Source organism: Heterodontus francisci, chromosome 4 (genome assembly GCF_036365525.1).
Source record: "Heterodontus francisci isolate sHetFra1 chromosome 4, sHetFra1.hap1, whole genome shotgun sequence".
In the NCBI taxonomy this organism is placed as follows: Eukaryota; Metazoa; Chordata; class Chondrichthyes; order Heterodontiformes; family Heterodontidae; genus Heterodontus; species Heterodontus francisci.
In genome coordinates, this window is record NC_090374.1 from 77,225,287 (window position 1) to 77,236,725 (window position 11,439).

The 11,439-nt window shown below is 43.4% G+C and overlaps 1 protein-coding gene across 3 annotated transcripts in view; it reads left to right on the forward strand.

The window, feature by feature from the left end:
* LOC137368688 (2'-5'-oligoadenylate synthase 1A-like) overlaps nucleotides 1-9,271 on the forward strand; it is a 49,237-nt gene extending 39,966 nt beyond the window's left edge. For 2 of the 3 annotated variants that reach the window (XM_068028840.1, XM_068028841.1), the window contains exons 9-10: nucleotides 6,483-6,692; nucleotides 9,011-9,271. In XM_068028840.1, coding sequence (XP_067884941.1) covers nucleotides 6,483-6,692; nucleotides 9,011-9,167 — 367 coding nt within the window. In that variant the 3' untranslated portion in view covers nucleotides 9,168-9,271. The remainder of the gene's footprint in view (nucleotides 1-6,482; nucleotides 6,693-9,010) is intronic. The other variant, XM_068028842.1, reaches the window with a different exon arrangement.
* Nucleotides 9,272-11,439: the final 2,168 nt, after the last annotated feature.

Below are 11,439 nucleotides of genomic sequence, written 5' to 3' on the forward strand. Positions count from 1 at the left end.
GGATCGTACTTTCCAGGAGGTGGTCACCCCACCGGCAGTGAGAGTTCAGAATAGTTTATGGGTAACCATCTGGAAGAGTAGGAAGAGGCAGGAGGTGCAGAAGTCTTCGGGATGCGTGCCACTCTCAAACCAATACTTAGCTTTGGAGACTGCTGGGAGTGGCAACACCTTGAAGTAGTGCAGTCCAGACCATGGCACTAATCGGCAAGTGACTGCACAGGAGGAGCAGCAAAGAGTAGAAATGCAGTCGCTATAGGAGGTTCCATAATCAGGGATAGACAACCGTTTCTGTAACCGTCATCGTGAGTCCCACAAGGTATGTTGCCTGCCTGGTGCCAGGGTAAAGGACATCATGGAGAGGGTGCAGAATATTCTGCAGGGAGAAGGGAGTGAGCCAGATGTACCAACAACATAGAGAGCAGGTACTGAGGTCCTACAGTCAGATTTTCAGGAGCTAGGGAGGAAATTTAAAAAGTAGGGCCCAGAAGGTAGTAAACTCTGAATTACTCCCAGTGCCATGTGCGAGTGAAAGTAGAAATAGGAAGATAGGGAGGATCAACGCATAGCTTGAGGCATCTTGAAGGAGGGAGGGCTTCAGATTCTTGGGACATTGGGATCAATTCTGGGGCAGGAGGCACCTATTTCAAAAGGGATGGGTTGCACCTCAACAGGACTGAGGCCAATGTTTTCACAGGCAGGCTCACTGGTGTGGTTGGGAAGGGTTTAAACTAAATTGGCAGGGGGGTGGGCACCGGCATATAGGAATAGAAAAGCAGAATAAGCTGCATAAAGGACTAAGAGTGTTGGATAGTACTAGAGACAGAAGTCGTACCAACTTATATAGGAGCAGACTACGAAAAGCTACGAGGAGGACAGTTTGAGAATGCAGTATGTAAACCCTCAAAGTGTGGTGAATAAGGTTGGTGAGCTACAAGGATAAATAGGCATGTGGAAATATGATGTAGTGGCAATACTGGAAATGTGCCTTAAAAATGATGAGGACTTAAGTGCTTAATATTCAAGGATACAAAATGTTCGGAGAAGATAGGAAAGGATAAAAAGGAGGTGGTGTGGCAGTCCTGATTAGGCAAGAAATTGTAATGTTGGAAAGGGAGGTCCTTGAAAGGGCAAAGACAGAATCCTATTGGTTAGAGTTGAGAAGCAAAAAGAGTATGATCACACTACTGGAGGAATTCTATAGGCCTCCAAATAGTGAGAGAGTGTTAGGAACATAGGATGTAGGAACAGGAGCAGGAGTGGGCCATTCAGCCCTTTGAGCCTGCTCTGCCATTCAATAAGATCTTGGCTGATCTGGTTGTGGTCTCAACTCCACTTTCCTGTCTGCCCCCCATAACCCTTCACTCCCTTATCTATCAAAAATCTATCTAACTCAGCCTTGAATAAATTCAATGACCCAGCCTCCACTGCTTTCTGGGAAAGAGAATTCCACAGACTAATGACCCTTTGAGAAAAAAAATCTCCTCATCTCTGGCTTAAAAGGGAGATCTCTTATTCTTAACCTGTGTCCCTTAGATCGAGAATAAAAGCAAAATACTGCGGATGCTGGAAATCTGAAATAAAAACAAGAAATGCTGGAACCACTCAGCAGGTCTGGCAGCATCTGTGAAAAGAGAAGCAGAGTTAACGTTTCGGGTCAGTGACCCTTCTTCGGACCCTTCCGAAGAAGGGTCACTGACCCGAAACGTTAACTCTGCTTCTCTTTCCACAGATGCTGCCAGACCTGCTGAGTGGTTCCAGCATTTCTTGTTTTTAACCCTTAGATCTAGTCTCCCCTACAAGAGGAAACATCCCCTTGATATCCATTCTATTAAGTCCCCTCAGGATCTTATATGTTTCAACAAGATCACCTCTCATTCTTCTAAACTTCAGTGGAATAGGCTCAACCTATTCAACTTTTCTTCATAAGATAAGCCCTCCATCCTGAAATTAGTTGGGTGAACCTTCTCTGAACTGTTTCTAAAGCAATTATTTCCTTTTTCAAATGAGGAGACCAAAACTGTACACAGTACTCCAGATGTGATCTTACCAAGGCCCTATACAGCTGCAGTAAAACTTCCCTACTTTTATACTCAATTCCCCTTGCAATAAATGCCAACATTCCATTTGTCTTCCTAATTACTTACTGTACCTGATAGAGGAGCAAATCTGCAGGGACATCACATAGTTGTGCAAGAACTATAGAGTGGTGATAATATCAATTGGGATAATGTGAGAGAAAAGGGTAAGGAGGGAGAAGAATTTCTGAAATGTGTTCAGGAGAGCTTCCTTGACCAGTATGTCCTTAATCCAACTAGGAAGGAGGCAATGCTGGATCTGGTCCAAGGAATGAGGTGGGCCAAGTGTCTGTGGGGGCGCACTTGGATAAGAGTGATCATTGTATCATAAGGTTTAGATGTAATGGAGAAGTGCAAGGAACAATCTAAAGTAGAACTTCTAAATTGGAAGAGTGTGAACTTCAATGGGATGAGAGGGGAACTAACCAAGTAAAATGGACCAAAGATTGACAGGAAAAACTGTTACAGAACAATGGGTGATCTTTAAGGATGAGATGTTTCAGGTATAGGCTAGGTACATTCCAACAAGGGGGAAAGGTAAGGGAATCAAAACCAGGACTCCTTGGATGACGAGGGAGATAGAGACTATGGTGAAACAAAAAAAGGGTGCATGCATGTCAGTTGAATTCTTCAAGAAAGAACCAGGCCAAATATAATAAGTTGTGAGGGGAAGTGAAGAGGCAAATAAGACTGGCACAGAGAGAATATGAAAATAGAATGGCAATTAACATAAAAGGGAACTCAAAAATCTTCTACTGGCATGTAAATAATAAGTGGTAGTAAGAAGTAGGGTGGGGCCTACGAGAGACAGGTTGGCATCCTTCCATCTACGAAAGATGATGATGGACATGCAGTAAACAATCCATTTAGGTGGTGTGTCTTCTCTTGGTGCACCTTTGCTGATGGCTGTGAAGGCCAATCTTTGAGAGGCAGGTTCTTCCACAAGTGCTGCACGTGAAGCTGCCAAGTGACGCTGTGAGTTGTTTTTCACATTGGCGCCTGTTGCTAAGCTGCTGTGGCAACTGGTCATTCTGGTAGTGCAAACCAGTCCACAGGATGTGTCGCCATTTCCCTCTTTTAGCAGCTAGTGACTCCCAAGTGCGATAGTCGTCACTTAGGGCCTTCATGTCACGCTTGCAAGCATCCTTAAAGCGGAACTTTGGCGTCCCACTGGTTGTCTGGCCCCGACGACCTCACCATACAGAAGGTCCTTGGGTAGGCGACCGTCTACCATCCTCCGGACATGTCCAATCCACTGAAGCCACCTTTGTTTGATTAGTGCCAGCACTCTTGGGAGCTCTGCCTTTGAGAGGACTGCCACATTTGTGATTTTGTCCTGCCGGGATATATCCATAATGCGAAGATAGAAATTATTGAGCTTCTTTTCTTGGTAGCTGTAAGTTGCCCGTGTTTCACAACCATACAGCAAGGTGCTGAGAACACAGGCCTTATAAACCATCAGCTTGGTCCTAAGGGTTAGCTTGGTGTTATTCCATGCGCATTTCGCGAGTCAGCCATATGTGGTAGCTGCTTTCCCTATGTTTGTATCAAGCTTTGGATCAAGGGGCAGATTGTTGATCACCGTGGACCCAAGGTAGTAGAATTTGCAAACCACTTCCAGTGGGGTGTTATTTCGTGTGATTGGGGCAGAGATTCAACACCTTGTCCCATGACCATGGTTTTCTTGACGCTTATAGTCAAGGATAACTGGTTACAGGCATGGGAGAGACAGCCCATGAGTCTTTGTAGCTGAGTTTCCATGTGAGTAACTAGCACAGCATCATCAGCATAGAGGAATTCTCTGATCAGGATGCAATGTGTTTTTGTCTTTGCTTTCAGCCTTGATAGATTGCGAAGCTTGCCATCTGACCCAGTGTTCAAGTAGACTCCTTCTATATCTGCAAGGAAGGCGAAGGTCAGGAGCATGGAGAAGAAGATGCCAAACAGAGTGGGGACTAGGACACAACCCTGTTTCACTCCATTCTTCACTCCAAAACTGCCGGAAGTGAAGGAACAAAGAGGGTGATATATGCTTAGAGGCACAGGACAAGGCTAGAATACTTAATAAGTACTTTGTATCAGTGTTTACTAAGGAAGAGGATGCTGACAAAATATCGGTAGAAGCAGAGATGGTAGAAGTAATGGATGGGGTGAAAGTTGATGGGCAGGATGTACTGGAAAGGTTGGCTGTGATTAGTGAGGATAAGTTGCCTGGTCCAGATGGCTTACATTTCAAGTTGCTAAAGGAAGTGGGAGTTGAGATAGTGAAGGGCTTGCCATAATCTTTCAATCTTCCCTGGATATGGGGGAGATGCCAGAGGATTGGAGAGTGGCAAATGTGACACTCTTATTCAAGAAAGTGTGTAAGGTCTTTCCTAGTAAATACAGGCTGGTCAGTTTAACATCACTGGTGGGTAAGGTTTTAGAAACCATAATCAGGGAGAAAGTGAACAGGCAGCTGGAGAGGTTTGAGTTAATTAAGGAGAGCCAGCATGGAATTGTAAAAGGCAGATTGTGTTTGACTAATCTAATTGAATTTTTTGATGAAGTAACAGAGAATATTGATGAAGGGAAAGCAATGGATGTTGTCTATATGGATTTTAAGAAAGCATTTGACAAAGGACCACATAAAAGGCTGGTTTACAAAATGAAGACTCATGGAATTGGAGGGTCAGTGTCAGCTTGGATAAAAAATTGGCTTAAAGACAGAAAACTGCAAGTCGTGATAAATGGTTATTTTTCAGACTGGAGGATGGTAGAGAGTGGCGTTCCCCAAGGTTCAGTGTTGGGACCATTGCTTTTTTATATATGTAAATGACTTGGATATTGGAATACAGAGTAAAATTTCAAAATTTGCCAATGATACCAAACTTGGAGGTGTGGCAGACAGTGAAAATGATACCAATCAACTGCAACAGGACATAGATAGACTAGCAGAATGGCTAGACAAGTGGCAGATGGAATTGAATACAGAGAAATGTGAGATGATGCATTTTGGCATAAGCAGTAGTGAGAGGCAATATAGACTTAATGGCACAGTTCTAAAGAGAGTACAGGTACAGAGGGACCTGTGGGTGCATGTGCATAGATCTTTGAAGGTGGCAGGACATATTTAGAGAGTAGTTAACAAAGCATACAGGATCTTGGGCTTCATAAATAGAGGTATTGAGTACAAAAGCAGGGAAGTTATGCTTAACCTTTATAAAGCTCTGGTTAGACAAAAACTGGAATTCAGTTCTGGTCACCACACTTTAGGACAGATGTGAGGGTCCTTGATAGGATGCAGAGGAGATTTACCAGAATAGTTCCACAGATGGAGGGTTTTAGCTACAGGATTAGATTGGAGAAGCTGGAGTTCTTCTCCTTGGAGCAAAGGAGATTGAGGGGAGATCTGATAGAGGTGTATAAGATTATGAGAGGTTTAGAGAAGGTAGACAAAGAGAAGCTGTTCCCAGTAGCTGATGGTGCAAGGACTAGGTTTTGGGCATGAGATGCATGGGGAATGTGAGGAAAAATGTGAGGCAGTGACTGGTAATGACTTGGAACCCGCTACCTATGAGGGTGGTGGAAGCGGAGACGATGAAAGATTTCAAAAGAAAAATGGAGGGAAATTGAGGGAAATAAACTTGCAGGGCTATGGGGATAGAGGGGGAATGGGATTGATTCGATTGCTTTGCAGAGAGCCAGCATGAACTCAATGGGTCAAATGGCCTCCTTCTGTGAAGTTTTGACTCTATGTAGTTTTTGACCATGGTAGAATAAGATGACTTCAGTTTTCCGAATATTCAGCTGGGAGAAATTCTGGTTTATACAATACTTGATGTCAAACAACACTGACAATTGTGGGATCACAGATGGTGATGGAGAAGTAGAGGTGGTTGTCATCAGCATACAGATCGAAATTGACCCCATGTCTGTGGATACTATTTTCAGTGAGAAGCATATAAATGAGGAAAAGGATAGAAACTTGGGATACTTTGGAAGTGACCATGCAGGGATGGGAGGACAAGTTGTTGGCTGGAAATATATTGGCTCTGTAGGGATATGTAACAGTAGAACTTGGTGAGGGCAGTCCTCAAAAGGCGATCACAAATGAGAGACAATGGAGTAGGTTGGAGACATCAACTTGTAATTTGTGGAGAAGCTCAAGAGTACAGTGTGGGAAAGCACATGATGTTACAGAGGATGTCATCAGTGACTTTAAGGCTGCCTTGACATTTATTACTGGTTAAAAGATGTTCAGCTAGACTGTATTCCTAGCAATTGATCTGTATGCAGTCTGAATGGTCTTATAGTGTTGATGTAGTAGATGGAGTAGCGCCTTTTTGGCTATAAAATAGAGACAATTTCTCAGCCTGACATTGGTAAAATAGCCATTACTGAATTAATTTAATATTTTTTTCATAGATTTCGGAGGCTTCCTTCTTCCTATGCCATGGAACTTATCACCATCTATGTCTGGCAGTTAGCAGGAAAGCCCATATTTTTCAGTTTTGTCCAGGGCCTCCGAGCAGTACTCAAGTTCCTGGTAAATTGCACTGATATTTTCATCATCTGGTGTGATCACTACGATAAAAACTTTCATGTTGTGAAGAAAGTTCTTCAGAAACAAAGCAGGTAACTAGCTGAGAATAAATTAACAAAACCAAAACATGAATTTGCACTGGTCTGAATTGAACCCTACATTCATTTAGAAAAATGCTCCTTTAAATGAAATAGCTGCAAGTATGTACCGATAGTTAGTTTCATTGAGCTTCTCCTGTTAATGTTACAGCTCTTCCCTCAGTGTTTAGATGACTGACCCTAAGTTTAGTAAGTCTAGCCCAAGAGGCCTCCTGGGTAAAGACACTGCCCGATATGATACTGGGTACCACAGACCAGAAAGTCACTGATTTGATTCCTGATGTGTGCTGAGCTTGCTGATATCAGCCATCGCAGCAGTTGGAGCATTAAATTTGACCTCAATATCCTGGACTAAAGAATAGGATAGCAGTGAGGATTACTACCCTTTGTCACTATCTAGTGCCTGCTGTTGGGAATTGTATGTATGTGAATATTGAGTGAAAATAGATTGGTCTTGACTGTGAAACTCTAGCAAACAAATAGCCTGCCAACAGTCATTGTCTCGGCTCACCCATGATGAATGGCTGCTTAAGGTACCAGAGAGCTACTGGCTACCAGGGATCCATAGCCGAGCAACAGCCCAGCATCTTCAGGAGAGGTTGAAAAAAAGGGAGAGAAATTAAAAAAAAATCTTTTGAAGATTTTGGGATTATTTTTGGTCCATAAACCTTTGCTCAAATTCCTTTGCAGAGATAAAATTGCTGTAGATTCACCTGCACTAACAATGAACTATGCTGAAGTTCAAATGGCAAATGTTCCTTATGTATTGTAATGAAGTGTTCATGGTGGTGAACTAGCGACTCAGAGGTCAGGAGTTTAAATCTCCCTTTGGCAGGTTGTGAAAGTGAATTCAATAAATCTAGTATTTTGTGAGTGAGCCTCAGAAAATTGACCACAAAAGCTGCCGGATTACCCTCTCAGTTGTAAAAGAAAACTTGTTCCGAAACACAATATTAATAAAAAGAACATTATCAGTAAACCAGACACATGTTAGGATGAGACTGGGGCTATCTCAGCTCAGTCGAATCTGCGACGTCATTCTCACTAACATCTGACAACCTGTACCCAAGTTGAGAGGTTGGTGTCGCGCAGACCAGTCAAAAAACATTCCAGAATTCTCCGTTCCCATTTGTATGCAGTCAGTTGGACCCTGATAATCTTTAACAGTCAGTACAAGCTCCATGAAAGGTCATAGCTTCAGATCAAACAAGGCCAAGGAAATCTGTGGCTGATCATCACTTATCATTTCCCCACTCCATCTCAATTATTGAACACCACTTGGAGAAAGTGGTGAGGGAAGCAAAAGCATGGAATATACTCTGGGTGGGAGCTTCAACATCCATTGCCAAGCATGGCTTGGTTAGTTCCACCACTGACTGAGTTGGTTCACTTGTGAAAACTGCCAGAGTGGGCTTGCATCAGGTGATGAAAGACGCAACAGGGAGTAGTAACCTACCTATTCTCATCCACACCAATCCAACTATTGCAGATATGTCTAACCATAAGGGCATTAGTAGGAGTGACATCACATTGTGAAGACAAAGGGCGGCACAGTGGCGCAGTGGTTAGCACCGCAGCCTCACAGCTCCAGGGACCCGGGTTCGATTCCGGGTACTGCCTGTGTGGAGTTTGCAAGTTCTCCCTGTGTCTGCGTGGGTTTTCTCCGGGTGCTCCGGTTTCCTCCCACAAGCCAAAAGACTTGCAGGTTGATAGGTAAGTTGGCCATTATAAATTGTCACTAGTATAGGTAGGTGGTAGGGAAATATAGGGACAGGTGGGGATGTTTGGTAGGAATATGGGATTAGTGTAGGATTAGTATAAATGGGTGGTTGATGTTCGGCACAGACTCGGTGGGCCAAAGGGCCTGTTTCAGTGCTGTATCTCTAATCTAATCTAATCTGATATGTTTGGCCCTGCTTCATTGGCGGAAGTGCAGTGGAGTGGGGACCAGTGACCTCAGTTTCCTATCCCACCAGAGTATCTAGCATCTGAGCAGTCTCACTTAATTTGAATACTTCCAGCAGGTACCCATGAGCACTTCTTAGGCACCTGTAGTAGGAAGGGAATGGATCAATAGATGGCTGACCTAGACAACATATTCCAGTATTTCCAGGGTCTTAAAGGTCATGTGCCTCTGGTGGTGAGGACATATTTCACGAGCAAATTAAGAAACCTTCCGCTCACTGGTCGGCACTGAAGCTTCCTGGCTTAGGTGCCAAGATTGCTGGTCTGAGGAAGTTTTGAGCCCTTATTTTAACACTAAAAATTCCCAAATAAATAGAAATGGTAATATTGTTTGTTTTCAATTTCAGACCTTTTGTTTTGGATCCAGCAAACCCCACTTTCAATGTCTGTGAAAATAGCAATGCTTGGGACGAAGTGGCTCATGTGGCTCGTCAAAGTCTTCTGAAGCCACTTCTCAGTGGTGTGCAAGCAAAGGTTCCGTGGCTGTTCACCAGTAATTGGTGACATTTGTTTTTCTCACCTGAACTATATATGTATCAGAGTACTCTCTTGGTAACTACAAAATATGTTACAATGAAAAACACAAAACTATGTGTAAACTAAAATAATAAAGCATTTTACTTAATTCTGATGCCTGTGCACAAGTAAGTTAGAAGGGACCTGACCTCTTGCTTTCTAAAATAGGATTGTAGTTTGGTAGCATACATGTTCACCGAGCAAATGATCAAAATCTGACCATTAGTGTCAAAAACGCTGAGAACCAGAAAATGTCCCCGATTATAAGCCTGCGATGTGTGAAAACAAATAACTTCATGGCTTTGTACCTTATGCTATAGAAATATATCGCATTCCTCCAATGCATTGGAGAAAAACATGAGTAAATGAAAACCTGAAGGATGTAATCCAAGTATTGAAGGTGCAAAAGTTCTGCCCTAGAAAATGTTGAGCATTTACATTAAAAATGAAGCATTCTGGTCAATTTTATGCACTTGACAGGCTTTTAATATGGAAAAAAAATAATGTTGACATTTGGATTTTCAACAGACCATGTAGACCATTAATTCTCTAAAGCAGTTGTTCTCAAACTGGCGTCTGCTGGAGATTGGAGTTCAAGACTAAGTAAGTCTTGCTACAAGGGCTTTGGTGAGACCCACCTGGAGTACTGTGTGCAGTTTTGGTCTCCATATGTAAGGAAAGATATACTTGCCTTGGAGGTGGTAGAGCGAAGGTCCACTAGATTGGTTCCTGGGATGAGAAGGTTATCCTATCTTGAGAGGCTGAGTAAGTTGGGCCTCTACTCCCTGGAGTTTAAGAATAAGAGATGCTTTCATTGAAACGTACAAGATTTTGAAGGGGCTTGGCGGGGTAGACACTGAGACTTTGTTTCCGCTGGCTGGGGAATCTAGGACATGGGGGCACAGTCTCAGGATAAGGGTCCATTCATTTAGGACTGAGATGAGGAGAAATTTCTTCACCCATAGGGTTGTGAATCTTTGGAATTCTCTACCCCAGAGAGTTGTGTATATTCAAGGCTGAAATAGTTATTTGGTCTCTTCGATAATCAAGGGATATTGAGAGTGGACAGATTTGAAAGTGGATTTGAAGCAGAAGATCAGCCAAGACCATATTGAATGGTGGAGCAGGCTTCAGGGGCTGTATGGTCTACTCCTGCACCTATTTCTTATGTTCTTATGGGCCTGGGATGTAGGGCTGGCCTTACAGATGAGTGACATTGGAAACCGCCCAGGGCGCCTTGATCAAGAGTAGTTGAATGAGTGGCGGCCCGGGCATGCTCTGCTTCCCCCTGTGCTCCTGCTCTGCCATTTCTCCCCTGGTGCCCTCTTTGTGCTCCTGCTCCACGCACCCCTCTGTGTTCCTGTCACCCCCCCCCCCCGCCCCCCCCCCCCCCCCTAACTGTGTTCCTGCTCCTCCCCATGCTCCTGCTCCCTCCAGTCCTTGTGGAGACAAAGTACCATTTTCACACTGAGGGAACACTCCATCACGTTGTGTGGCACTACCATCGTGCTAAATGGGATAGAAATCAGAACAGATTTAGCAGCTCAAAACTAGGCAGCCATGACACGCTGTGGGCTATCAGCAGCAGCAGAATTGTATTCAACCACAATCTGTAAATTCATGGCTTGGCATATCCCTCACTCTCCCATTACTAACCCCGGTACAATGAGGAATGTAGGCGAGCATGTCAGGAGCAGCACCAGACATACCGAAAAATGAGATGCCAACCTGATGAAGCTACAACACAGGACTACATGCAGGCTAAACAACAGAAGCAGCATACCGTCATAAGAGTTTTGTTTTTAAAAAAAACTAGGAGGTCTGTGTGCCTTTAAGACTGGATGAAAAAAAAGACATTGTGAACAGTGACTGCAGAGATTTGTTGACATTTGGTATTTGAAGTGCAGACTGTAAGCTCGTATCCAAGTAACAGGTAAATTTTACAACAGTCTTGTGACTCCTATTGATAAAGGTTTTCAGTTTCATTTTGGCAGTGAAAGAAACCAGGGGAGCTGTGAGCAACTAAAAGAGTTGCTGCTAGAAAATGGCCAGGAATACAGCCCTAAGAAAACTCTTTCTCTTGAATAATAATTCCTGTATCAAGTAAGAGTCTAATCTCTTCATGAATTCAAAAGAACTTTGAAAGAATTGCAAATCTAATGAATGGGAGCTAGAACCCTTGTTGCTGATTATGCTTGAAGTGAGAGGAAGAGACCCAGAGAAAAGAGGAATTTCTACACTCTGTGGAGAAACACTACTT